We start from the raw sequence: 25,022 nt of genomic DNA on the forward strand, positions 1-25,022 counted from the left end.
GGATTTGTTTAAAAGAAGGGAGGGAGAAAGTACAGAGATACATGTTTTAAGATTTCAAGGGAGAACAGAAGAGTTTTTACCTCAACTATAACAAGTTTAAAACTAAAATGAAAAACAATAATTTATTGCTTTTGACCTTAATAAGGATTTGTTATGCTTAGCTTTTTTGATAGGTAGTCATGCTTTTATCTTTGTTTGATTCATCTATACTTCAGCAAATGTCTTGTCAGCCTGTTGTAGTTAAGCTTATTCTTGAAATGGTTTACAAAGTAACTGAAGTTCATGCTTTTTTACAGGTCTGCTTTGTGCACTTTATCAAAAAGGAAATGGGTGATCGATCAAGCAATGTCTCTTTTACTGAATTCCAGTTAATTGGATTCACAGACCTCAAAAACTATCGACCTCTTCTTTTTATTCCTTTTTGTATCATTTTAGTATATTCTTTATTAGCTAATGCGATTTTAATGTTTGTTATTGCAAAACACAGGAAGTTGCATGCTCCCATGTATATTCTAATAGGACTGATTGCAGCTTTAGGATTTTTTGTTCCAATTTACTTTGTTCCAAGAATGTTGTTCAGTTTTTTGTGGAATCTGAATACCATTACACGACATGAGTGTTTGATACAAATGTTTTGCCTACATTTTTCTGGTTGTTTTCAGTCCAGCATTTTACTTGGGATGGCTGTTGACCGATATTTTGCTATCATTTTTCCTTTACGTTACAACGACTTTGTAAATTTGACAAACTCTTTAATTTTCTCTGCGATTCTGAGCATTCGTAACACTGTTATTATTGTTGCCATGGTTAGTCTGGTTGTGCCACTTACTTTTTGTAAAACAAATATGATTTACCACAGCTTCTGTGAACACACATCAGTCGTCAATATAGCTTGTAATGATATTTCCAAAAACTATTTAGCTCTTTCAGTAGCTTTTGGCATACCATCCTTTGATTGTTTTGTTATATTTTGCTCATATATCATCATTTTCGTTGTTATATTTCGTTCTCCGTCGGGGGACTCCCGGCAAAAAGCAATTCACACATGCACCACACACATAATGGGGATAGCAGTAGCTTATATCAGTGTTGTTACTGCATTTGTGGGGTATAGGGTGAGTACAATACCCCGGGATGTCCGTGTCTTAGTTAGTGCAATGTATCTTCTTCTACCTGGAATCTGTAACCCTGTGATTTATGGTCTCAGAACCACAGAAATAAGAACTCAAATTGTTAAATATTTAAAATCTGATAAAATTTCTACTTTTTGATCGGCAAATATGCCACAGTTACTATAAAGAGTACTTTTATTCCCTTACAAATTCTGTATGTAATGATTGTTTGTTGTATTACAATATTCTAGGCCTGTAAAATTGAATGTTAGCAGTAGTCAGTTAAAATGTGTCATTCCGCCTGTCAAATTGCACAAGTGCTAGTATTTTAAAACTACTGAACCGTCAATATTAACAAAACTTTGCTATTACAAAAATTATGCCTTTTTTCCTGTTTGATTGTTTACTTTAAATTTCTCTGTTAACTGCTTTCTAGTGACAGTTCCACTGTATGATGGATAATGGGACTACTTATATTGTTATTTTTAGACCCAGTGAGCAATATCTGTCTTTTTACTATCTACAGTAGGTTACTATATACTCCATATAGTTTGAGTTACCCACTTCTAGCCAAAATAAACTTGGCGGTTTTCAAAAATAACTTCTGAGATGTATAATATTATGTAAGCAAAGTCGACAGTGATAACAAGGTGATTACCCTGGAAATGGTTCAGGAAAGTGCAAGACATTACAATGGATTCAGAGTCACTAGGCTGTGTTTTGGTGCTTGAGTCAGTTTATTAATCATGTCAAATAACATTTTAATATAAAGCCAGTTTATATTGCTGAAGGCATTCAGCAAACATAAGAAAATGGACAGTTAAGCCAGTTTTCTTGAAGCGAAGTTCATGATGTCTACATTTAAACTTCAAAGCTTTGCATGAACCATGGTAAGTAAAGGGACATAGGGACAGATCTAATCTTAGTTGGGGCAAACTCATCCAACAAATTTTTAACAGAACAGTAACACTTAAATAAATCATAGATGGCCAGGTTAAATTTAACACATCAGAAAGAGCAGAGGAGGCAACAAAATCACAAAAGGAGCTTTTGTCAACAGTATTTAAATGACGATAACGCATGATTTATGATGTGGTTGACTGGACAGATAGATGTAATATCAAAGGAGATGAGTCTATGGTCAGAAATCGGGGTAGCTAAAATGTCAACAGAGATATTATTCAAACCAGATGTACAAACAAGATCAAGCATGTGACCAGGAGTATGAGTTAGAAAATTAAAGGTGTAATGTGTAGGATTTAGCGGCATCTAGCAGTAAAGTTGCGAATTGCAAACAGCCCATCGCTAACCCCGCCCCTTGGAAACAAATGGGACAAACATATCATGTCGTTGTCTGAGGCAGAGAGTAGCTAGCCAAACAATGAGGTTTCTTTTTTAAAATATAAATTAAAAGTGTTTATAGTTAATTTTTCATCAAAACAATGTTATTGGGAATATTGTTATTAATTATTTATCACTGTGTCAGTGTTTTATTCTTTGACTTTAGCTAGCTTTTTAGGATTAGGATTTTCCCTCTGGCATAATCATACAATACCACAATAGTATTCACAAACCAATCTTTTGCATTAGTTTACTTTGCATTTATTTCTATTATATTTTTGTTTCTTTAAATTTGAGATTTTTTTATGTTAATTATAATTGTTGTACAACTGCAGTTCCAGTGTATTGATGGCCAAAAAATAAAGGGTAAACCATAGAGACATGTGATGTATTTATTTTTTATATAAATTAGATATTTGTTTATTTATTTATTTATACATGTATGAAAATTTTTAACATGTCCATAACTATTCTATCACCACTTGTGGTTATTGGTTATTTATATTCACATAAGAGGGACAGCTGTATAGTGTAAAAACAGAACAACAATGACAGTAACGCCGCCTGGAGAAGTCAGAGAAGGTGGTCTTGCCCTGATGGACGGTTGCCTACGCAGTCAAAAGCACCAATGCTGGAGAAAATGTTCTCTTCATTGGAGTTAATGTTACAGGACCTCTCTCATAGCTGAAAAACACCATCAAGAAATAAAGTGCTATATTACACAGTTACATACTCCTGTTTGACATTGGTTTATTGTACTGTTATCCTACATTTTGTAAATCAAATCTAATGCAAGTATGATCTTGATCACGGACAGATAACATGAAAAATGTAATGTGTGTGTAACATTGTCACTGATTGTGTACCACAGTCCATTACAAACGACATAATTGATGATAACGTTTTTAAAAGCATAGGTTTTTAGAATAAAGAGTCCTTTCCACTTGGTTAAATAATTAGATAATTAATCTGCTCAAACATTAGCAAATTGACATTGTAGGTTGCCATTATAGTACTGATAGCCATCATTTGAACTTGTGGTAAAACTATGCAACGAATACATTTACCATGTGTATGCACAGAATAGAAGTAATATCAACCTAAGTTGCACTTTATGTATTCTGAAAGTAATCATTATTGGTCACTTGATGTATTGTACACTGCCATGTTACGGGACATTAAAATCCACTTACATATATTTACCCGTGACATGGGTAAAACTTTACTCTTGTTGGTGATTATGCTCATCTTATAGCTTTTAAACAACGTTTTTTACGTACATTGAAAGAGTTGCGATTGCCAACTTACCTGTCCAGGAGACAGCAGGCAACTTCGGTGTCATTTTTAAAACATTTGTCCTGTATTAGCGCAGTCCATCTGGGAAAAGCCACGCAATATTTATCCTGGATTTATGGCGTCATCTGAACATGATCATCTTTTCTCTTCTGAGGGGAGGGGCGATCGGTCTTGCATAACACAATACGCGGTGTACTCCATTCGATCCAATTTCACTTCTCTTCTTCTAATAAGTTAAATATAGCTTCTAATAAACCGTACTACAAGAAAGACGACGACTGCTTCTAGTACTCCTGCTTCCTCTTCTTCGTGTGTTTTCGGCGCGACAATGGGAGCTGTGGCAGCCGCCTCCAATAACACCGACGAAGAAGAAGAACAACAACATATTTACGAAACACGCTCTGTAGAGCAGTTTGTCCATTCACGGCTTCTGTAGAAACATTATGGTGACGCCCATGTAGGTGGACCCGCGGTGTATGTAATTAAAAACGGCTCAATTTAAGGTAAAAAAAACATATTTGTTTTTTATGTAAGGTCATTAAACACCACTGAAAACATAGAAATTTATAATATATTCATTTTCTGTCAATAGAGCCTCCTAAATCTTACACATTACATCTTTAACATGCTGGATAATGTCAAAGCAGTCAAAGACAACATTTAGCTGAGTAGCAGTGGAGCAAGCAGTATCAACATGTAGAAATCACCAAGAATAATAACTTGGGATGACACAGCACATGCTTGGGTTAGTAATTTACTGAGTTTTGAGAAAAAAATCAGTTTGTTAAGGTGGTCTTTAAATTAGGATAAGTATGATGGGATGTTTGATACCAAACTTCCTAACCACGTACTCAAATGTCTAGGTATTGTGAAAAAACAATTTAAAGACAGTTAATGATGCACGAAAAATGGCAGCAAGACCACCTCCTTTACGTGGTTCTGTTATATATCCAAAAGGGGAAGCAGAATCAGATGGATAAAATAATTTGGTACTTGCCAGGTCTCTGTGAGGAGTAAAAATTTCAAATTTGCTGTCAACTATTAGCTCATTCATATAGAAGCCTTTGTATGAAATAGATCGACAATTTTGAAGGGCACAGTGTTTATCCGTTCTATTGACAGTAGGGGTATGGTTAGTCACAGAGCCAGTCTTATTAATGTTGACAATTGAGCGATGTTGATTATGAGAATGTGCCAATCGATTTATAGCCCTGCTACTAGACCAGATAAAGGGGATTGCAGAAGATCTAGACTGGTGAAGGACGCATCTCCTTCTGGAAGAGCAATGTAAATATCTTGGGTGACGAAGGATAACCAGGGCCGGCCCTGAGCATAGGCGGAATAGGCAAATGCTAAGGGCGCCGCCGACCCCTTGGGGCGTCCGTGCGCCCAAATTATATATATTTTTTAATATATGTATATAAACATTTAATTATAAATATTTAATTTTGCACAAGAAAACAGCAGTTATTAATGAATTATTAGTAGCATAGTATCTCGGAAGATCATGCTGTTAAATAGCTCTGTGGCTATGCTGCACTGAAGCGGCAGTTTAAAATATAAACCCAGAATTCAGCCAACGTCAAGAACAAGAAAACAGAAACAACAATCAGACAGAGACGCGGAATTTATATAATGTTACACAGACCATGTTTAAATTTCAATGTTTCTGCAAAGAAATACCAACTTGTTCACTTTGTTTGGTATTAATAAGCTGCGCATTGGAGTGCTGGCGAAGCGCTCGGACTGAGTACTAGTGGCAGCACAGATATTTCATTATTTTACTAACCCAACTAACTCATCTGCTCTTTCCGATAGGTTGCACGGAAGGGGAAAAGTATAGCTTTCTTCCCCTTGAGAAGAGTTGTGCACTTTTAAACTTTTTTAAAAAAATATATCGAAGTTATATCACACCACATGAGAAAATGCTGTTCAATTGATGGATGTCAGGAAACTAAATCATTGCAAAGGCTTCTTAAAACATTAAAATACAAGAACAATGGCTAATATTCATTTAATTAAAAATTCCTCAACAATTAGTTCAACTTCAGCCGTCTGATCTAAACATTTCACAAGTGACTGCTTCGGTGTGGCAGTTCAATGCTGGTTTGTCCAGGAATCTGCTCATCAAAGATGCAGTCCTTACTTTGTTGGATCCGACCTTAAATCCACAACCCGTAAGTAAACACATATTAAGCAGGGCTGCACGATAACTTGCACGCGATTGTCACGCGAATCTCACGCGAATCTCGTCGTTAGGAGTAAAGCGGCATCACCTGCTCTCAGAACCGGCTGCCGCTTCTGAAAGCAGCTGATGGTGATTTACTAATCAATGAACCGGCTTTACTGAACAGGGTAGTGTGTGTAGTCCAGTGTTTTTTAACCTAATGATTAATGACATATTTGAGTCAATAGAAGATCTGAGAATATACAGAGCATTATATGCTGATGATGGAGCTTTGTGGATAAGAGGGCGTAGTATTGAAAACATCTCAGCTAAGATGCAACTAGCTATTAGCAAGGTTGAAAGATGGGCATTTGAATGGGGTTTTCATTTATCAGTGGAAAAGACACAAGTTATTTGTTTTTCAAAGAAAAGAAATAACCCTACCGTAGAACTAAAGCTATATGGCCAATACTATTAGGTACCTGGGAGTGTGGCTTGATGTAAAGTTAACTTTTTAGGAACATATCCAGAAAATGTTAAAGAAGTGCAAAAAGGGAAATAATGTATTGAAATGTTTAACAGGGTACAAATGGGGAGCTTCAGGAACGTCCCTTAAAAGAATTTATACTGCTCTGATTAGATCAGTATTTGATTATGGATGTATTGTGTACCAATCTGCATCAAAGACACAAATCCAAGAACTAGACAGAATGCAGGCTAAAAGTCTAACCCCGGATTTCCACCGACTGCGGAGCGGCTGCAGAGCGGGTCCGCTGCGTTACGGCTCCGCACTCCGCCGTCCGTCAATACCCACCGGATCCGTATTTGTTGCAGAGCGGCTGCGTGCTGAAGTGACGAGGACCCGTGAGTTCTCGCAAATTCACATGAAGATCGCGCGATATGTAGTTCTGTCTCCGCCCATTATGACGTTAAATTATGACGTTTTGCTGCACCAGCTCAGGAGCAGATTGGAAACCACTCGTTGTTGACCTGCGTCTTTTTTGTTTACTGTGAGTATACAATGGGTAAGTACAATATTCATGATTATATTATTATATTATAAAATACTAAATGTTTATTTTGGGTTCTTTTTTAATGTATTTGAAAACTAGTAGTCTGGGTAAATATAGTTAAGTATTGTTCTTGTTTTTGGAAATGAAAAAATATATAGAACACATTTATGGTTTACATTTTCACAGTGACAATAATGTTTTGGTTTTATTTTTCAACCTAATATTACTATAGTAATTCATTAAATTAATCTGTGCATTTCAGTGTCCATTGCTAGGAGGAGAACAATAGCTTTTTTACTTCTTCTTGCAAGACTGCGAAGGAGGGGTAGAAGGAGAAGGAGCCAGTACTGGGTCCATCCACTGAACCAGCGCAGGCCTCAACAAGGAGACTTTTACCATCTTGTGGCTGAACTGCGTTTGGATAGTCAACGCCATCACCAGTACTTTAGGATGAGTGCAGAGAAGATGGATGAGCTTCTCTCAATCATTGGCCATGAACTCACCAGAAAAAATACCAACTACAGGTCTGCCATAGAACCAAAGCAAAGACTGGCTGTTGGACTAAGGTGAGCTTAAATTTCATACAGAATGAACATTGATGATCACAATAGATTTTACCTTTTATTTTCAATATTAAAGACATACACACTTCAAACAGATAGAAAAAGTACAAACACAATATAACACAGAGTAATTTGTAAAACAAATTTAGAAATATCAATGAAAAACCACAGCAAAACAACTATTTACAGGTGTAGGGGGTGCTGCCCTACCCCCACTGTGTATCCTCAGAGAGCATGCCAGTGTATGGTCCTATTGGGTGTGTTGGTGGGGGTTGAGCTCATGGCCTGAAAATACCTGGACCAGCCAAAGTTGCAGTGGGGGTGTGGAACGTAGAGGGGTGGTGGAACGTAGGGGGAGGGTGAAATACACTTGATGGTCCTGCTGGTTCTTGCCTTTCTGTGCTGTCCTCAACATTGGCCTGCCGCCTCTTGTTACGGTCAAGTCTGTGGAGGAGTGGAACCAGACTCATGGCAAAATGGTAACTTTCCGCAAGCTCTGAATCCGGTTTGGGAAGCGGATCCTGTAACATGGACAGAAGCCGTTCTTCCACATCAGATGTTTGTGGTCTGTGGCTCCTCCTTGATTCTGCCACAGCAACAGGCACCCTCTCCCTTGGACTCCGGGACCTGTGGGGCCTGTCTGTCACCCGAGATGTAGGGAGCCCCGATGGTGATGGGGAAACAGTATGTGGCCGCTGGCTGTCCGGTGGCACTGTTGAAGTTGAAGAACCCTGCCCATCAGATCCACACATTGAGAGTGGCGTTGAAGATCTTTCTTCTTCCGCCAACACACCAGCAAGATTGCTTTTGGAACTTCAAAACCAAAAATGCAACTTTTAGACATACTGACAAATTTGTCATATACACAATAATTATCTATTACTTTATCTGTTTGAAATGTGAATTTTGATCATAAAGATTATATTGTCATCAGTACTGCTATATTATTTCATACACACCTTCTCTGTTGTACATACGGCACAATAAAGGACATGATGTCCGCATACTTCCACTCCTTGCTACATCCTCCAGCTGAACCACTGGCAGGCACTTTCTTTCTGGTTTTAACAAAAGTGTCCCTCAGTGAGCGCCATTTTGCCTTGCAGAGATCAACTGAAAAAAAGAAGAGAGACATATTAAAATAATATTCATACATGTAACTAATGTTTACTTGTTTATTTACTTCACAGATACCTGGCTTCTGGTGACTCAATGATCAGCCTTGCATTTAGTTACCGCCTTGGCCACACAACAGTGATGAACTCTGTGCATATGGTGTGTGCTGCCATTGAAAAGGTAATGATGCAGACATTTTTGCCCCGGCCAACCGCAGACTCATGGAAGGAGATAGCTCAACGCTTCTGGGAGAAATGGAACTTCCCAAACTGCCTGGGAGCACTTGATGGGAAACATGTTGTAATTCAAGCACCACTCCTGTCCGGTAGTCAGTACTTTAACTACAAAAAGACTTTCTCCATTGTGCTTTTGGCACTTGTGGATGCAGACTACCGGTTCAGGTGCATACAGGTGGGGGACTTTGGTAGAACATCTGATGGTGGGGTGTACGTAGGATCTGATTTGGGGAGGGAAATGGAGAACAAAACTCTACACGTTCCTCCTAGTACCTGTCTGCCTGGTGCTGCTCACCTCGGGGATGTCCCACATGTCATGGTGGGTGATGCAGCATTCCCTCTGAAGACATACTTAATGAGACCCTACCCAGGACAGAACCTCACCCACAGGAAGAGGATTTTCAACTACAGATTCTCGAGAGCAAGGATGGTTGTTGAAAATGCCTTTGGAATTTTGGCGGCACGTTGGAGGATTTTTCATCGCAGGATTAACCTGCACCCAAAAAATGTGGATAGAGTTGTGGTGGCAGCACAATTTCCTCCTTGCCCCAAGTGAAAATGTACGGCTGCTGGAAGAGGCAGAGGAATTAGGAAGACACATGGGACCAGTGAGAAACATGGGGGGAAACAGGGCATCAAGAGAAGCCTGTGCTGTTAGGGAGAGCTTTGCCACTTTCTTCAATTCTCCCGAGGGAAGTGTGTCTTGGCAGGACAGAATGGTGTAAAAAAAAACTTGCCATTCCTGATGACTGAAACCCATTATATTTTGATTGTGTGTACTGTTTTTTTCTGGGGTGAAGTATTGTACTGTAATGTTAAGTTATGTGAATTGTGAGTGATTTGTATTGAAAATAAAGTTTGAAAGACCATTGTTTCTGGGTACTCCTCATCAGCACCCTCATTTGCAAAAATCAATATTGCATAAATGGTTAAATATATTTATTTATGATATATAAATTTGACTTAAGCTGTATATATATACATACATATACATACCTACATATATGCATAGATACATACCTACATATATACACACACACACACACACACACACACACACACATATATATATAAATAAATACATATATATATATATATATATATATATATATATATATATATATGAGAGAGAGAGAAAGAGAGATTGTCAAATTATACTTCATTACATAACCTAATAATAAAGTTCTTCATCCAAATCAAACAACCCTGCAATGGTTGCTTAATTCAAATATTTTTTTATTGGTTTTTAACATTTATAGTAGAGAATTTCTCGCTACATGTAAACAATTTTCTTTCTACCTATATTATTACTGACAAAATTAGTGACTTACCATCCACACCCAATACTTCTGCTATGCTTCTCCACGCCATATCCTTTTTACTATTGTCCTTATAAAAAGGATGCGCCGTGTCATATATAATTCTATGATTTTGCACTTCAACGATGAGCATCTCCTCGTCCATGATAGCCAGGGTCACTTGTCATCTGACCTGTTGACACCTGTCTACGCCCATTATGACGTTGAATTATGACGTTATTACAAACCAGCCCAGATCACAACACGAGATCTCGTAAATTCAGGTATGATCACGCGATAAATTCATGGCTCCGCCCTGCGGAGCTGTCCGGCATCCGTCAAAAATAGAAGCTCTGCGTATTTGTGCCGGAGGGCTGCGGATGGCCGGAGCTGTGACGGATTCGGAACGCAGTCAGTGGAAATACACACATTGACTTGAATGGAAACCGATTGATGGATCCGCAGCCGCTCCGCAGTCGGTGGAAATTCGGGGTAAGAGTATGTAGTGGGGCATTTAGAACATCTCCTGTACCAGCGCTACAAGTTGAGACAGAAGAAATGCCATTAAACCTCAGGCGCTTGAAATTGTGTATGGCTTATTGGGTCAATTTAAAAGGACATAATGCGTCGCACCCTACTAAAGAAGTCTTAAGTGAGTGTTGGGAGTATGGGAGATCGCAGATATGTAGCTTTGGATGGGATGCCAACAGATTAGCAAATCAGTTAAAGATAGAGGAAATACATTGTAGCAAGACCTTGCCTCTGGCAATAACCCCGCCTTGGTTGTTTGGTTTTCCTAGTGTAATTATAGAAAAAAAAGATATGGTAGGCCAGTATGTTGAGAATATGTGTAACGACACTGCAAAAATATACACAGACGCATCAAAGGATTCTGAGGGTAAGACTGGGATTGGGGTGTATATTTCTGGATCAGAGATATATAAGCGGACTACTGATCATTTATCTATCTTTGCTGCGGAGATGGTAGCCATTACCATTGCATTGCAATGGATAGAAGAGGCTAGGCTCCCTAAAGCTGCTATCTGCTCTTATTCTATGTCATCACTAAAATCTATTCAGAATGGTGAATCAGTGTGTAGACCGGACCTCCTGAATGAAATCTATCAAATTATGTTCATAATTAATTAACAGGGAAGAAAAGTGGAGTTTGTATGGGTTCCCGCACACAAAGGTATTGAAGGGAATGAACAAGCTGACAAACTTGCAAAAGAGGCAATAAAAGAAGAGGAAATTTAAATAAATGTTCCACTCAGTAAGTCAGAGATAAAGGTAATAATCAAACAAAAAGTGAATGCAATGTGGCAGTCTGAATGGGATAAGGAGAGGAGGGGTAGACATTTATATAATTTGCAACAAGAAATATCAAGGAAAAAGACCAGTTACACAAATAGACAGGAGGAGGTTTGGTTTAACAGATTACGAATAGGGCACACTGGTTTAAATAGTAATTTATTTATTATAACGAAACATCCATCTGGGAATTGTGAGGTGTGTGGAGAGAGTGAAGATGTGGAGCATGTCCTTTTAAGGTGTAGAAGGTTTAATGGGGAAAGAGAAATACTGAAAAGGACGGTTAATACAGCTAAGAAAGTATTCTACTTGGAAACATTATTGGCAGAGCCCAGGTCAGGAAGCATAAACAGCGCTATAGTAGCATTTATTAAAAATACACAGTTAGCAAGTAGGATTTAGAATCAATTAAAAAAAAAAATATTTTTTATTTTTATTCAGTTTCTTTAAAAACCCCAAATGAATTGCACCTCAGTCCAGCAGATGGCGGTAATACACTTTGATTGTAAACTGCCATAAAACTCAACAGAAGAAGAAGAAGAAGGCTTTACTGAAGAGATGCACGAGACAATTGCATGCGAATTATCAGCAGTCCTAACTTTTAAATTACATTATGGAGCCAGAGAAAACTAAAATTATATATTGTAAACAGTTATGCAACGCTAACTAGATGCTAAAGTGTTGTTTTGTAACGTTAAAGTCTTTGGTAGCCACTGGTTTTGATAGAATATCTGTTGGAAATCAGACGTTGTTTGTATTCTTAAGTTACAAAGAATTCTGGGTTTATATTTTAAACTGCCGCTTCAATGCAGTATAGCCACAAAGCTATTTAACAATGAGCACAATCTCCCGCGACACTACAACATGCTACTAATAATTCATTTATAAGAGCTGTTTTCTTGTACAAAATGAAATATTTTAAGTTAAATGTACAGTGTAAAAAAGACAAGATTTTAACAATGTCAAGATCAAATGCCTGAGTAACAGGGTATTGTGTGTATGTGTGCATGTGTGTTTGTGTGTGTTTACAAAATATTTTCAAAATAAAGATAAACAAGACAAAGCTGTTCAGTTTGTTTCTGTGTAAGTTTATGAACAAAATTATTGGAACACAATTGTGATTCTGTGATTCTAAAGGGCACCAGGTGAAATATTGCCTAGGGCAGCAAATTGGCCAGGGCCGGCCCTGAGGATAACAGATTAGCGGCAATGGTCATACATCACTAGGTCGAGGCGCTAGTGCCCATTTAGAGCCATTAGCTCACAGGGCCTTTATTCGATTTCCATATCAGTGTTGGAACCAAAAATAGCCAGGGATATAATAGTAAATGCCAGAAACTTTAACGTGTTGAAAAGAGCTATGGAAAAGTTAGCTGACACCATTGTTGTGTTAGCCAGAACTGAACCCAACACCACATCAACAAAAGCACACAGAGAGGGCAGCTACCTGACCAAACAGTAGATTAACAGACAGTCCCCAGGTAAACTCTCCAACATTCCGAAAGGCAAAAGATAACATCCAAACAGATGGAAATTCCTCAGATCGGGAAGTAATCCAAACAGTAATTCCAAAACGCAAGTTAACGCAGCAGGCAAACAAACAAGCAAAACAAAAACAAAACAGTACAGTACAATAACCCAGCGTGGAGCGACAGCCAGATATGCACAGCTTTCCTAAACTGGAAGGGTTTTTTTGACTTGCAATTTCAAAAAAAACATTGCAAGTTATGCACTGTTAAAGCTGCATAACTTTTGCCGCTCTACTGCCATCTCTGTTTGAAACATAAAATTGCAGGTTGCTTACGTACTTAACTTTACGTTTGTTGTTAAAAATATCAATGACCAGTTGTTATACCTGTTCTCTTCTCTGTATGTGCCAATATCAATGACCAGTTGTTATTCCTGTTCTCTTCTCTGTATGTGCCAAATTGTGGAATTAGGTTGAAGTCTTTGTCCTGCCTCCCTCATTGTCATTTATGCACATCTGAAATTACTGTTCATGGTCTTTGTCATCTTCCTCCTATTCTTCGTCCACCAATTTTTACCACTCAGACTGTTAATCATTGCTGATGGATGCACCCAGGCTCGGACTGATAATCTGTACAACCGGGCAAATGCCCGGTGGGCCGGTCTACATGTGGGCCGGTGGCCCCCGAGATTAAATTTTTTTTTTTATGCCAAAATGTTAAAGTTATTTATTTTCGGCACGTCATGTATAAATGCAGTTGCATTTAGCTTGGGGGGCGGGTGACAGGTAAATATTTTCGGCCTCTTCATGACAGGTTCAGTGTGTATTACGATCGCGCCCTGCTCCACCCCTCAAGTGGATTTGTCCAAGCAGCCGCGAGGTTCATGGGGAAATATACAGTGATGATAGCGTATCATTTAGCCTTGCACTTAAGAATAATCATTATGAACAACAGAGGCTCCAAAAAGAAGAAAGGGGGAGCGGAGAAGATCCGCGAGAAAAAGTCGGCCAGGTATATTAACAACCACCCAAGTATATCTAGCATAACTTTTTTTTGTTTTTCCGTGACAATGACATTTGCGTGCGAGCACGTGTCTCTTCCAACGAGTTCGGTATGTGTTTGCATGCTCTCTGTTTTTCGATGAAGTGCGAGCCGAGGCAAGCTCAGTGTCACATTGTGTCCATGTTTCTGAACTTGAGCAGAGTTGTATGCAATGTTCCCTCTAAAAGCTGCGCGCCAGTCAAAGTGGCCGCGCAATAGATTTGTCAGACCGCGCACATTTTTCAGAACGCACATAAACATTGATTCATTTGCTGTTGTAAAAGAATTAAGAGAGAGAGAAAGCGAGTGTTATAGAAGGAGAAGAAACTTTCAACCAATTGCTGATCTTGCTACGGTGACAGACACTTTTATGAGCCAATGGTAGCAGCGCATTCAGTTCACACAGGTGCCAGCACGAGCACAGAGTGAGAGCGAGTCAAATGAGCAGCTGCACGGGGCGATCTCAAGAAACTTAAATATTTATTAAGAGGAAAAAGTGATTCAAAACAGTGATTTAAAACAAATTATTGGATTCCTGAAGTGATGCGATAACTTGGAAAATATGTCGCTAGAGTGAGAAGAGAGCAAAATAGAGAATTAGAACGGAGGCAGATGCAGAATCACAGAGCATCAAAACACTGCGAATGAACTTCTTTTAAATAAGAGGTTAAAATTTATGCTTTGGTGAGTTATATTCTAAATATTAACTTGACATTATGGCATAAGTGTTGCAAATTTGGCAGCAAACAGTGATTTTTATTAGTTTGTTTACATTGGCCGTTGGTATATAACGAACGAGCCGAAGCTAACTTATTTACATTTGAAAGTTAACAGTCAAGTAACATAAATGTGATTAAAAAATAACATTTTAAGTGTCAATATGTTCAATAAGTGTTGAAACCCTGAGTTAGGTTGTTATTTGAAATGTTTACATGATGCTTATTGATAAATCTGTTGAATTGAAGATTAATTACTGTTCTGCCTTGTGTTTTTACAAGGCTGGGTTTTTTTGTGAGAATTGCGAACATCTGTGAAGTTCTCTTGCTCCATCTTGGACACGCGAGAAAATTAAGTATATACTGAAGGTGTATACAAAAAGGCAAGCCAACCAGAACTGTGCTTTGAACTCATCAGAACTGTTAGGATGATATTTTTTTCTTTTTGTTTCGGACAACTACTAGGACGTGAATTCGCTGAAACTTCATTTTCCGTATTTTCTTGGATTTTCTTCAAAGGACACTGACTTTGAACTGAACTATTTGAACTATTTAAAGGAACAAACGGTCCTTTGAACCGAATCAATTGATTCATGAATTCAACCCAACTGAGTCATTTAAGTGAATCAAGAATTTGGATTACAAACAAAATGAAACAGTGTTACACTTTTACAAGTATTTTATTTATTTATTTATTTATTTGCACTGTAGTATATGAGAACTGATTTTCAGCTTGAGTTGAACGGTTCAATCTGCTAAACCCAGGTACCTGGTAAATTCAAAGAGAGTGTTAATTACATGTATTGGGATTTATACACAGGCCCACATTGAACATTATACGTGTGTATACACTAAACCCCGTTACATGCTACACTGTCATCTCTTTAAATCTACTATGGTTAACGCAGGCTCGTGGTCATTTTCGGCAGGTCGTGTGGTTGCGAATTGCTCACAGGACTGAAATGTGCGCTCGGAAAAAAAAGAATTTGCTCAGTGCTGAAAAAAATTAGAGGGAACATTGGTTGTATGCATTAGAGGTCTTCACAGAGGACCCGTACACTTCCGGGTCTATATTTTAAAGGGGCAGTTGGGTCTGGGTCTGTTCCAGTTTAATTACTTCGGTCCCTGATCAGAGTCAGTCGGCGCTAATGCGTTAAAGCGTATGTGCAGTCTCAAGCGTGCCTCTGGTTTCTATGGCTATAACAACTGCCTCTTGTTTTGAAAGTCACAATGCACTTTCTTTTTCGTATTTTTATAAATATTAATAATGAACCATCTTTGCTTTTTGAACAAACATTTTAGATATAAGAGATGGAGATGGTAGCAAATAAGCAAAGTTAATATCAAGCCCATTGCACTAAACGAGCAGTTATTGCTCAGATGGGCAAACAGTCATTATAAGCTGACTCAAGATATAAAAACGCAAAGCTGTAAAGTCAAGTCACCCGTCACAGTGACAGCAAGTAAACTTTTGAATCTGACATAATGAGTGGATTAAGCTCTTTTAATCTGCAAGGGAGGAATAGAACGAGAGGCACTTTTACTGCTTCTGCTCTAATAGAAAGTGAATAAAGCTACATAAACTTTATAACACCCGTCACTTTTATAATCTGTAGACCTGCACTTTTTGATCATTAATATACTTTACATATTATTGTATTCAATATAAAAGGGGTTATCTACACAAGTATTGCTTTATATATCAGTGCAAAAATTGTAAAGTGTTTTTGTGGTGCTTTGACAAAACAGTGTCAGCTTTGTTCATGGCAAAGAGAGTTTGCGGTGGTTGAATTTTAACTATAGCCTACTGTGAAATTAATATAAATGTTCAATAAATCAAAGCATTGGGTTAGTGGGCCGATTTTAGTGGGGGGAGGGGGTGTCGTCGGTCCAGTTGTGGGCCGTTCCACAAGAAAATTGCCAGGGCCGAATTTTGTTCCCAGTCCGACCCTGGATGCGCCTGTGCCATCTGTGCACTTTTAATCAACTTATATTTTGTACCTTCTGATCACATAATTATCCCACCTTGCTGAAAAAGAATAAAAACCATCACAGAAATTCTACTTGTTTCCATTAAAATACCATTGGTAACCATTAACTTTAACCATAAATCCCCCGTCTTCCTGTCCTGTCCACCACTTATGGAGAGGTTGATGGCTAATTTCGCTGGTACCTGTGACCAGTGACAATAAAGGGCTACTACTAAAACCACTACAAAATGTATTTTTGTTGTACCCTATGCCAATTAATAGAGAAGTAGTTGTACTCTGTATACCCTCCAATACACCATTAGTGTGTGTATCCAGCACAACTTCAGAAATCTGTGAAATGCTAATAATAAAAACTGACACTAGATGGAGACAAATCATCACTAGTCAAGCCTTTTTAGAGCTGTTTCAATTCAGAATTCTCCCTACACTACAATGTGTTGTGAATTTTTACTTTAACTTAATAGGGTCAGTGACATGACATGCATTTTTTATGGCCAGGGGCATTAATTACGTGATACATTTCACTTTATTCTATAAGACCTATATAGTTTAAATACAGTTTTAGTTATTTAATAATAATATGAATTTATGTTTTGTTATCTCAAACATATAACATGCCAGGCGAGGCAAATGTCCATACAAATTAACAGTTTAAGACAACTATAAAATTGTTAATATGATTACAAATTTAAATAATTTGGCATTGTTTTATGTTCAAAATGCAGTTTTATCATACATCTTTTAAATGCAATTAAAAATTACATTTATGAACTTGGTATCAGTGACAAACGATAATATCCAAGCATAAGCCTGCTCAATTAAAATTATATCAAAAGTCAGGTGGTGCAGCCAGCAAGTAAAAAAGTTTTTGCAATGAATGTAAGATAAAGTTATCTATTATTATTATTATTATTATTATTATTCATTTTAACAATTATTGTTCTTAAATGTATTGTTCTCAAATGTTAGTTTTATGTTAGAGTTATTTTAAACTTTCAAACCATTTTTAGGATTATACATTAAAATGTCACTATTAAGTAAACAAACAGTCAGCACAATACTGGGAGCGCATTAAAAAGTATCTGGAAAATGAAAGAAATGCATTTAAATGCACTGAAATGTTGTTTTATTAATACAACTTTTCAAAACACATTATTCCTCATTACACATTATAACTAAATTACTTATAATTTATAATTATAAAAAATGCATTGTGGCACATTGGTAAAACATTAAGTAAAATAACTGATGGCAAGATCCAATATTAACTTTTTTATGTATTTTGAAATAAATTACACTTTAAAAGTTTTTTTAACAGCATTATAAATACAATATATTGTTATTATAAATTTGATAATTATCAGAATCATATAAATAGGCAAGTAGAAAAAATAAAATCACAACAAATCATTCTTTTCCCTTAAAAAAATGTAAAATTAGAAAACAATGAAAAATATAAACAAAGACTTAATTTCACTGCACATATGCAACTTTATCGACAATCTTATGGACCATAATTTGTACAAGTGCATTTTTTCTTTTTGGATATCTGAAAGCTTCAGGCAGTATTTATAAATGATTAAGAAATTGAAAATATTTTTGCCACTTTTAGTTTTGAAGTATAATAACTGCTGACTGATTTGCACAGGCTCCTGGTAATTTTTGCTGTGCATTTTCTGATCTCTTTGGTTCTAACACCATATATTACCGGATGCAAAAGTGGGGGAAACAGTGTGATTTGAACTGATATAAAGACATTCATTTCACTAGGCCTAGGCACATTAAATCTGTTATATATAACTGAAAACACTGTAGCAATAGAATAGTTTATAAACACGATCAAATGGGGAATGCATGTTCCAAGTGCCTTTTTTTGACCTACTTTTGACACTCTCAAGCTAACAGAAAGTATTTTAACATAAGACAGCAATATCAGACAAGTAGGGAACAGAGATAAACATACAATTATAAGTAAACCATAAACATTGCTGAGGAGACCAATGCGACCTGTGACGCATGATATGTTAATTATTGAAAGATTATCACAAAATAGTTTATTAAGAGTACGGCTGCATAAAGGGATTCTTGATGTCAAATAAATCTGTCCAGCTATTGATAAAGCAGGAACTAAGTTACCTAATATTAACCACAACCTAAGTTTACTCGGTTTCATAATAACGTGGTACTGTAATGGTTTACAAATGGATACATATCGATCATAAGCCATGAGAGTTAAAGTAGTGTAAGTGCATGCAGCATAAACACTTAACAGATAGACTTGGACGAGACATCCCTCATATGAACTAACGTGCCAATCTGTGAGGAGATTGGAAAGAACTTTGGGCCAAACTGCACTGCTTCCCATCAATCCACAGCATATCAAGTTAAACAAAAATATATACATCGGCTTATGGAGACTTGACTCTACATAGATAACAAATAATATAAAAATGTTTGCTAAAGTTGCAGCAGCATAAAGTAAGAAAATGAAAACTGCTAAGACATGTTTCTGTGGTCTCAGAAACTCGTATGATGAAAACACAATATCAAAGCCAGAAGTTTGATTCATCCTTCAACCTGAAAAAATAAAATAAAAAACATTTGACAACACTCATCTGATCAAAGGACTTATTTATATTACTATAGTCTAAGTATTATAACTACAATCTAAAATGATTGTCAAACTTAAAGTTTAAAAATATCTTTGCATTTCTTACAACAGGATCTGTATATACAGATATTGTACCCAACATAAATAAAAAGATACTCTTTATGAACATGAGCTGCAATGTAGAGTGGGCTGAATGAACTGACTGATCTTTTATAAAGACCTTCTGTTGCTTGGCATGAGAAAACAACTTTTACAGAGAACTCTAGGGAGTAAATTCCCTTTACCTTATCTTAACTGTTGACCTGAAAAATATTATAAAATAAAAACTATCGTTATTACATATATTCAAACAAAAAAGTAGGGAAAAAGTGAACAGGAACAAACACAAGTGTATGAATATCCATTTGCTGGGTTTACTGTAAATGTCCTCCAGCTGACTGCAGAAAGACGGTTGTCTAAAATTGCTTTATGGAAATCTGGTCTTTTTTGCCTAATTTATATAAATTTGTATATAGTGAATAAAAAATATGATTATTAGAAATGAACAATAATTGTACCACATCCCTAACCCCACCACTATACCCAGCGTCACAGGGCAAAAGCAAATCATACAAAAAATTACGAACTTGGTTGTTCGGATTCATATGAAATAGCCACCTCATAAAATGCGTACAAATTGCCATGAGATTGTGTTGGAAATAGTGAGTTAGCAAGTGTACAGTGGATGTAATATTCAAAATCAGAGAACATTATGGGTAAAGGAGTGAAATATGTAGGGAATGAAGTTGTTCAGGTTTCTGACACTATACTACAAGATGGCCGACACTCGATATAGTGCACAATATAGGAGATATGGAATGGTTTTGGACCCAGCTTCTATGTTAATGTTTACAGTAACTACTTTACATAGCCCAAATTACAAAGTTATGCTACACAGAACCACTTTGTAAGCTACTGAATACGATACAATACACTTTTTTTTTTTACAAAGTTTCGTGAAGTGAGTATTTGCCAATGTATGGTAACTCATACTTGGAATGTGACCTCTGCATCCCTGCAGCATCACAGTCGCAACCCACCGGTCGTAAGCCTCAAACCGGCAATGCTCGGGTTACAAGCCCGACACTCTAACCACTAGGCTACAACTTGCTGCAAAACTGCCGAATATACAGAAGTTTAAGTCGGAGCAAGAACCAGGTTTGCTAAGTTTTGTTGGTCTGATCATTTGGACTTGTTGTTTCCGGCCGGTTTCGGCGGATGATAAACGTCACGACCAAATGTTAGCGATTGGCTATGGCAGATCCAGAGCGACTCTGGGCAGATCCAATAGTTTTAAACTTCAACAGAGAACCCTCCTTAACGGAAGTAACACTTTGCAATGGAGCGTGTGTCACACCCAGGGGCTGGCTGCTACTGGCTAAAGCCACGCCCCTTCTCAACTTCCACCTCGAGGAGGTCCCCAAAACCAACCCAATGACCAGACAACAACGGGAGCAAGTAAAGTTTAAAACAATCTTTATTTGTTTAAATATTTAAAAGGATAGGGGAATGGGGAAAGGGCAAATAAAACTAAGGATCTCTGGCTTCTTCCTCCAGGGGGACTACTGCCACGGGCAGGCAGGGGCAAGGAGCAATGGGGATGCAGACCCTGTAAGCCGGGGGAGGGGAACGTCAGACTCCGGCCTGGTCCCTGCTATCCGTGGCGCCCTCCTTCTTCCTTCCTGGAGGCAGAAATGCAAAACAGTATGACTTGTCGAAGGGGTGATTCTCTGTCTGTGTACCTTTGGATCCGTCGCAGGGGGTCCTCGCCCCACGTGCTCTCACGTTTCCTTGTCGTAACGTTCCTCTCTTTCTCTTTCTCTCCACAGGCAGCAGCTGGGACACAAGACACAGTTAGTTCCCTCGGTTTTACTCTCACCTCTTAGCTGTACACAGCCTACGGTAAGTATAAGGTTCCACACAGCTCGTTTTCTCTGGTGTTCACTCTCTTCCTCTCTCTCTCCACAGGCAGCAGCTTGGGACACAAGACACAGTTAATTTCCTTGGTTTACTCTCACCTCTTCGCTGAACACAGCCTACGGTAAGTATAAGGTTCCACACAGCTCGTTTTCTCTGGTGTTCACTCTCTTCCTCTCTCTCTCCACAGGCAGCAGCTTGGGACACAAGACACAGTTAGTTCCCTCGGTTTTACTCTCACCTCTTAGCTGTACACAGCCTACGGTAAGTATAAGGTTCCACACAGCTCGTTTCCTCTGGTGTTCACTCGCTGTCTCTCTCTCTCTCCACAGGCAGCAGCTGGGGCACAAGACACAGTTAATTTCCTTGGTTTACTCTCACCTCTTCGCTGTACACAGCCTACGGTAAGTATAAGATTCCACACAGCTCGTTTCCTCTGGTGTTCACTCTCTTCCTCTCTCTCTCCACAGGCAGCAGCTTGGGACACAAGACACAGTTAATTTCCTTGGTTTACTCTCACCTCTTCGCTGAACACAGCCTACGGTAAGTATAAGGTTCCACACAGCTCGTTTTCTCTGGTGTTCACTCTCTTTCTCTCTCTTTCTACAGGCAGCAGCTGGAAATGGCAGACTAGAGGGGTGTTTAAACTTGAATACAGTGGGAACAGCGGACTTACGGCATTTGGTCTCCTCTTACTGAGTCTGGTTGGGTGTGTGGTTTCCACGTAGCGTCGGGGACGGACCCTCACGACGAGAGCGTTGGTCACAGAGGGGTGTAAATGTTGCACCGTCACACCAAGGCCGAGCGCTGCCCTCTCCTGTTACCGTCAGGCAATCTCACACCGGACAGGGGCGCCCTTTCGTAGGGACCTACACCACACTCTCTGTAACGGTAGGTGATACACAGGTCAAGGTATCCACAATAACAGTTCCTAGTAGTACTCACACATCCACTAGTCTCCAGCTCTTCACCGCCGCTCTTCCACAAGCCCCGAATGTCTGCACAGAGGCTCGAGTCGGGACACTACTCCGTCACTTTGAGCCAGAAGCACACTCACAACATACAGCATATTAAGGTCCACTAAGGCCGACTGCCTCTTCGTCCTCCCGGACAAGATGTACAAAGGCGGGGGTTTGTCTGACGAGACACACACAGCAATACACAGCAAAATGCACAGCAAAATGCACAGCACCACGATAAAGTGAAAGTTCTCACAGCACAAATGTGGAGTAGGCTTGGTCAAGTGTAGGTCAACCTGTTTAAGAGATTATGCATTGTCCCCTTAGGTTCATTTTCAGTCCAGTTGTATTGGGAACTTGCTTAGAAGGATCAATCCACTTTGAGTGTATATAATGCAGCATTTGCACCTGTTATAGCCGCCTGGCCAAGCGAGTATAAATAGGCAGCAGGTGCGCTGCATCAGTAGTTTCTCGCTTCGGAGCCATGCAGTCACAGTTTTGAGAAGAGCATATCTATTGAGAAAAGAGCAGTTTAGTGGATAGGTTGGCATTAAGGCGTTTCAGCAGTGGTTCACTTCACTATTTTTGAGTGTGTGGTGCTATCTACCCATGTGTACGTCATCTATCTAGCTGCACTAAAGAGCTTTCCTCACAAAAAGCTGCACAGTTGATTTTGCATCTTTTTAAAGACAACATTTCTCCAATGCCCACGGGTGGTTTGCATATTTGTCAAGATGTCGTTCAACCATGTGTTTCTGGATGTGGCTAATTTCTCAGTACCTTGGATGATCTCAATTGCTGCCTCTTGTGTCTGGGCCTTGCACATGCTGAGGCAGCGTTTGTGGATGGTTCATGTTCTACTTAAAACTTGTTGGAATACCCTGAGACTCCTTTGGAGTCAGAAGCATCTGAAGTCCCTTTGTTCCATTTACATACCAATTATGCTCAAGCAGCCTGGTGAGTGGTGACTCCACACCCAGATGGTCCAGCTGATTTGGAGATGGTTCAGAGTAGCACAGGTAGACCTGTTTGCATCTTAAATGTCTCCAGGGCGCCCGCTTCAAGCCTTTGCATTCAGCATGCATTAAGCTTCTTTCAATGAAAACTTTGATCCTGACTGCATTGGCCTTTATAAAGAGTGCAAGGGACCTGCACACATTCTTGGTTGACGATTTGTGCCTACAGTTTGACTCCATTTTAACCCTGAGACACCAGCCTGCCAACGTGCCCAAGGTTTCTGCTACTCTATTCAAGAATCTGTGGTCTTTAAGTGTAGTCTTAATAGAAAACCACCCCAGAGACCTCAATATCCAGTAAAACCCTCTGTGGTTATTCCACATTGTAAAGTGGCACCTAAGAAACCAAAAATTTTGTGTATTTGCTGTAATACAATGTGGTCGTGTGGTTTGTGGTTCAAAAAACATATTATTTTAACATATTGGATATTATTGTTGTTCCTCTATGCCCTGCGTCCCTGAAATGTGTTGATTTGGTACAAAGCTCATCGTTCTGAAAGCATAGTGTCCTCTGTTTGGGCAGCTAACCAGTATGTTGTGATTGGGCTGAAGACCTCTTGTTGCCAGCCAGAAATGTGATGCTTCTTACCGTATTTGGAAGATTAGCTCCCGATGCAATACTAACAGGAGTTAACCCCTTGAAAAGCACCCCCACTCTGACCCAAACCATGAAAAGACCTACTTTCACTAAAAGGGCTGTTTTTACTAAACCATTTAAAGTATAAGCATAACTGTGGTATCATTAGATAGAAGACACTTTGAGCTTCATTTTTCAGGTTTCAAAATTATGATGAAAAGATAAAAATTAAAAAAGTTAAGAGAGGCTGAAGCACATTGTAATATTTTTTTTTTGCATAGCATCTTTTTTAAAGCTCCACTGTGTACTTTTTTGAGTTAATTCTTAGCAAAAACCTATGTGATCTTTCAAAAGTATGTGCTCAATCATGTGTAATTACTTCCACCCTCTAATCAAAGTGTAGAATCTGCAATTTAAAATACATACGGTCAAGTCGCTCGACTGGCGCATCCATGTTGTGCCTCCATCTTTGAAATGCATTTGCCGACGAGGGACATTCCTGAAATTCAAGCTCCGCCTTTCGCGCTTTTAGAGTCACTCACGCTGGCCGCTAGCTGAAGCCTCCGGAGGTTGCATGTGTAGGCGGTATACGTCATCAAGACAGTCTTATTTCAGAATATTAACAATTATAAAGACAATTATTCTTAATTAATTGTAAATTGATGTAATATGCTTATGACTTGCGAATGTAATGCTAAGTTCATTTAAATAAACCAGGCTTGATGACGTATGCAGCCTGCGAGCTGCGTAGACTGAATCTTTCGGATTTTACAACAGCCGCACGCCGAGATAAACCTGCGATCTAATGCTTTGATTTGAAAGCCTGTTGAAGACATATTCTTGAGGACATTAAAACAAGTCGCCAAGGAAGTGAAACGGGGATTTTAAATGACAACGCGACAGGAAAAACAACAAGACCAAAGTCAATATTGGAGTTAGTTTTCCAAGATGGGGCTCATGAAGTTGCTACTTTCTATCTTCACCACAGGTAATTCAGCATATTCGTTTAAATCTATACAGTCTATGTTGTAAACTTGAAGTTTTATAGTTCCTTGGCTATAGCATGGTTATGCAGTTAGTGTAAACACACATGTGGTTTAATGTGTTCGAACAGCCACACGCCGTCTCTCCGCCCATTTATGTAATCTGAGGTACTGATATAAATGTTTTCATCTTTTCTGACCTCTAGCACAAACACATGGTGACAGCCCTATTTTTAGCCTTTCATTGATA

The 25,022-nt window shown here is 38.6% G+C and overlaps 2 protein-coding genes across 2 annotated transcripts; one reads left to right on the forward strand and one right to left on the reverse strand.

The window, feature by feature from the left end:
* Nucleotides 1–326: 326 nt before the first annotated feature.
* Nucleotides 327–1,929, forward strand: LOC129437402 (olfactory receptor 52N2-like). Its single transcript, XM_055195530.2, has one exon. It carries the CDS (start codon nucleotides 327–329, stop codon nucleotides 1,269–1,271), a length of 945 nt encoding a protein of 314 aa, XP_055051505.2. The 3' UTR covers nucleotides 1,272–1,929.
* A 16,320-nt stretch (nucleotides 1,930–18,249) lies between these two features.
* On the reverse strand, nucleotides 18,250–19,239 carry LOC129437424 (olfactory receptor 10J1-like). Its single transcript, XM_055195550.1, has one exon. The coding sequence runs from the start codon at nucleotides 19,237–19,239 to the stop codon at nucleotides 18,250–18,252; it is 990 nt and encodes a 329-aa protein (XP_055051525.1).
* Between the last annotated feature and the right edge of the window lie 5,783 nt (nucleotides 19,240–25,022).

Source organism: Misgurnus anguillicaudatus, chromosome 24, assembly GCF_027580225.2.
Source record: "Misgurnus anguillicaudatus chromosome 24, ASM2758022v2, whole genome shotgun sequence".
Classification (NCBI taxonomy): Eukaryota; Metazoa; Chordata; class Actinopteri; order Cypriniformes; family Cobitidae; genus Misgurnus; species Misgurnus anguillicaudatus.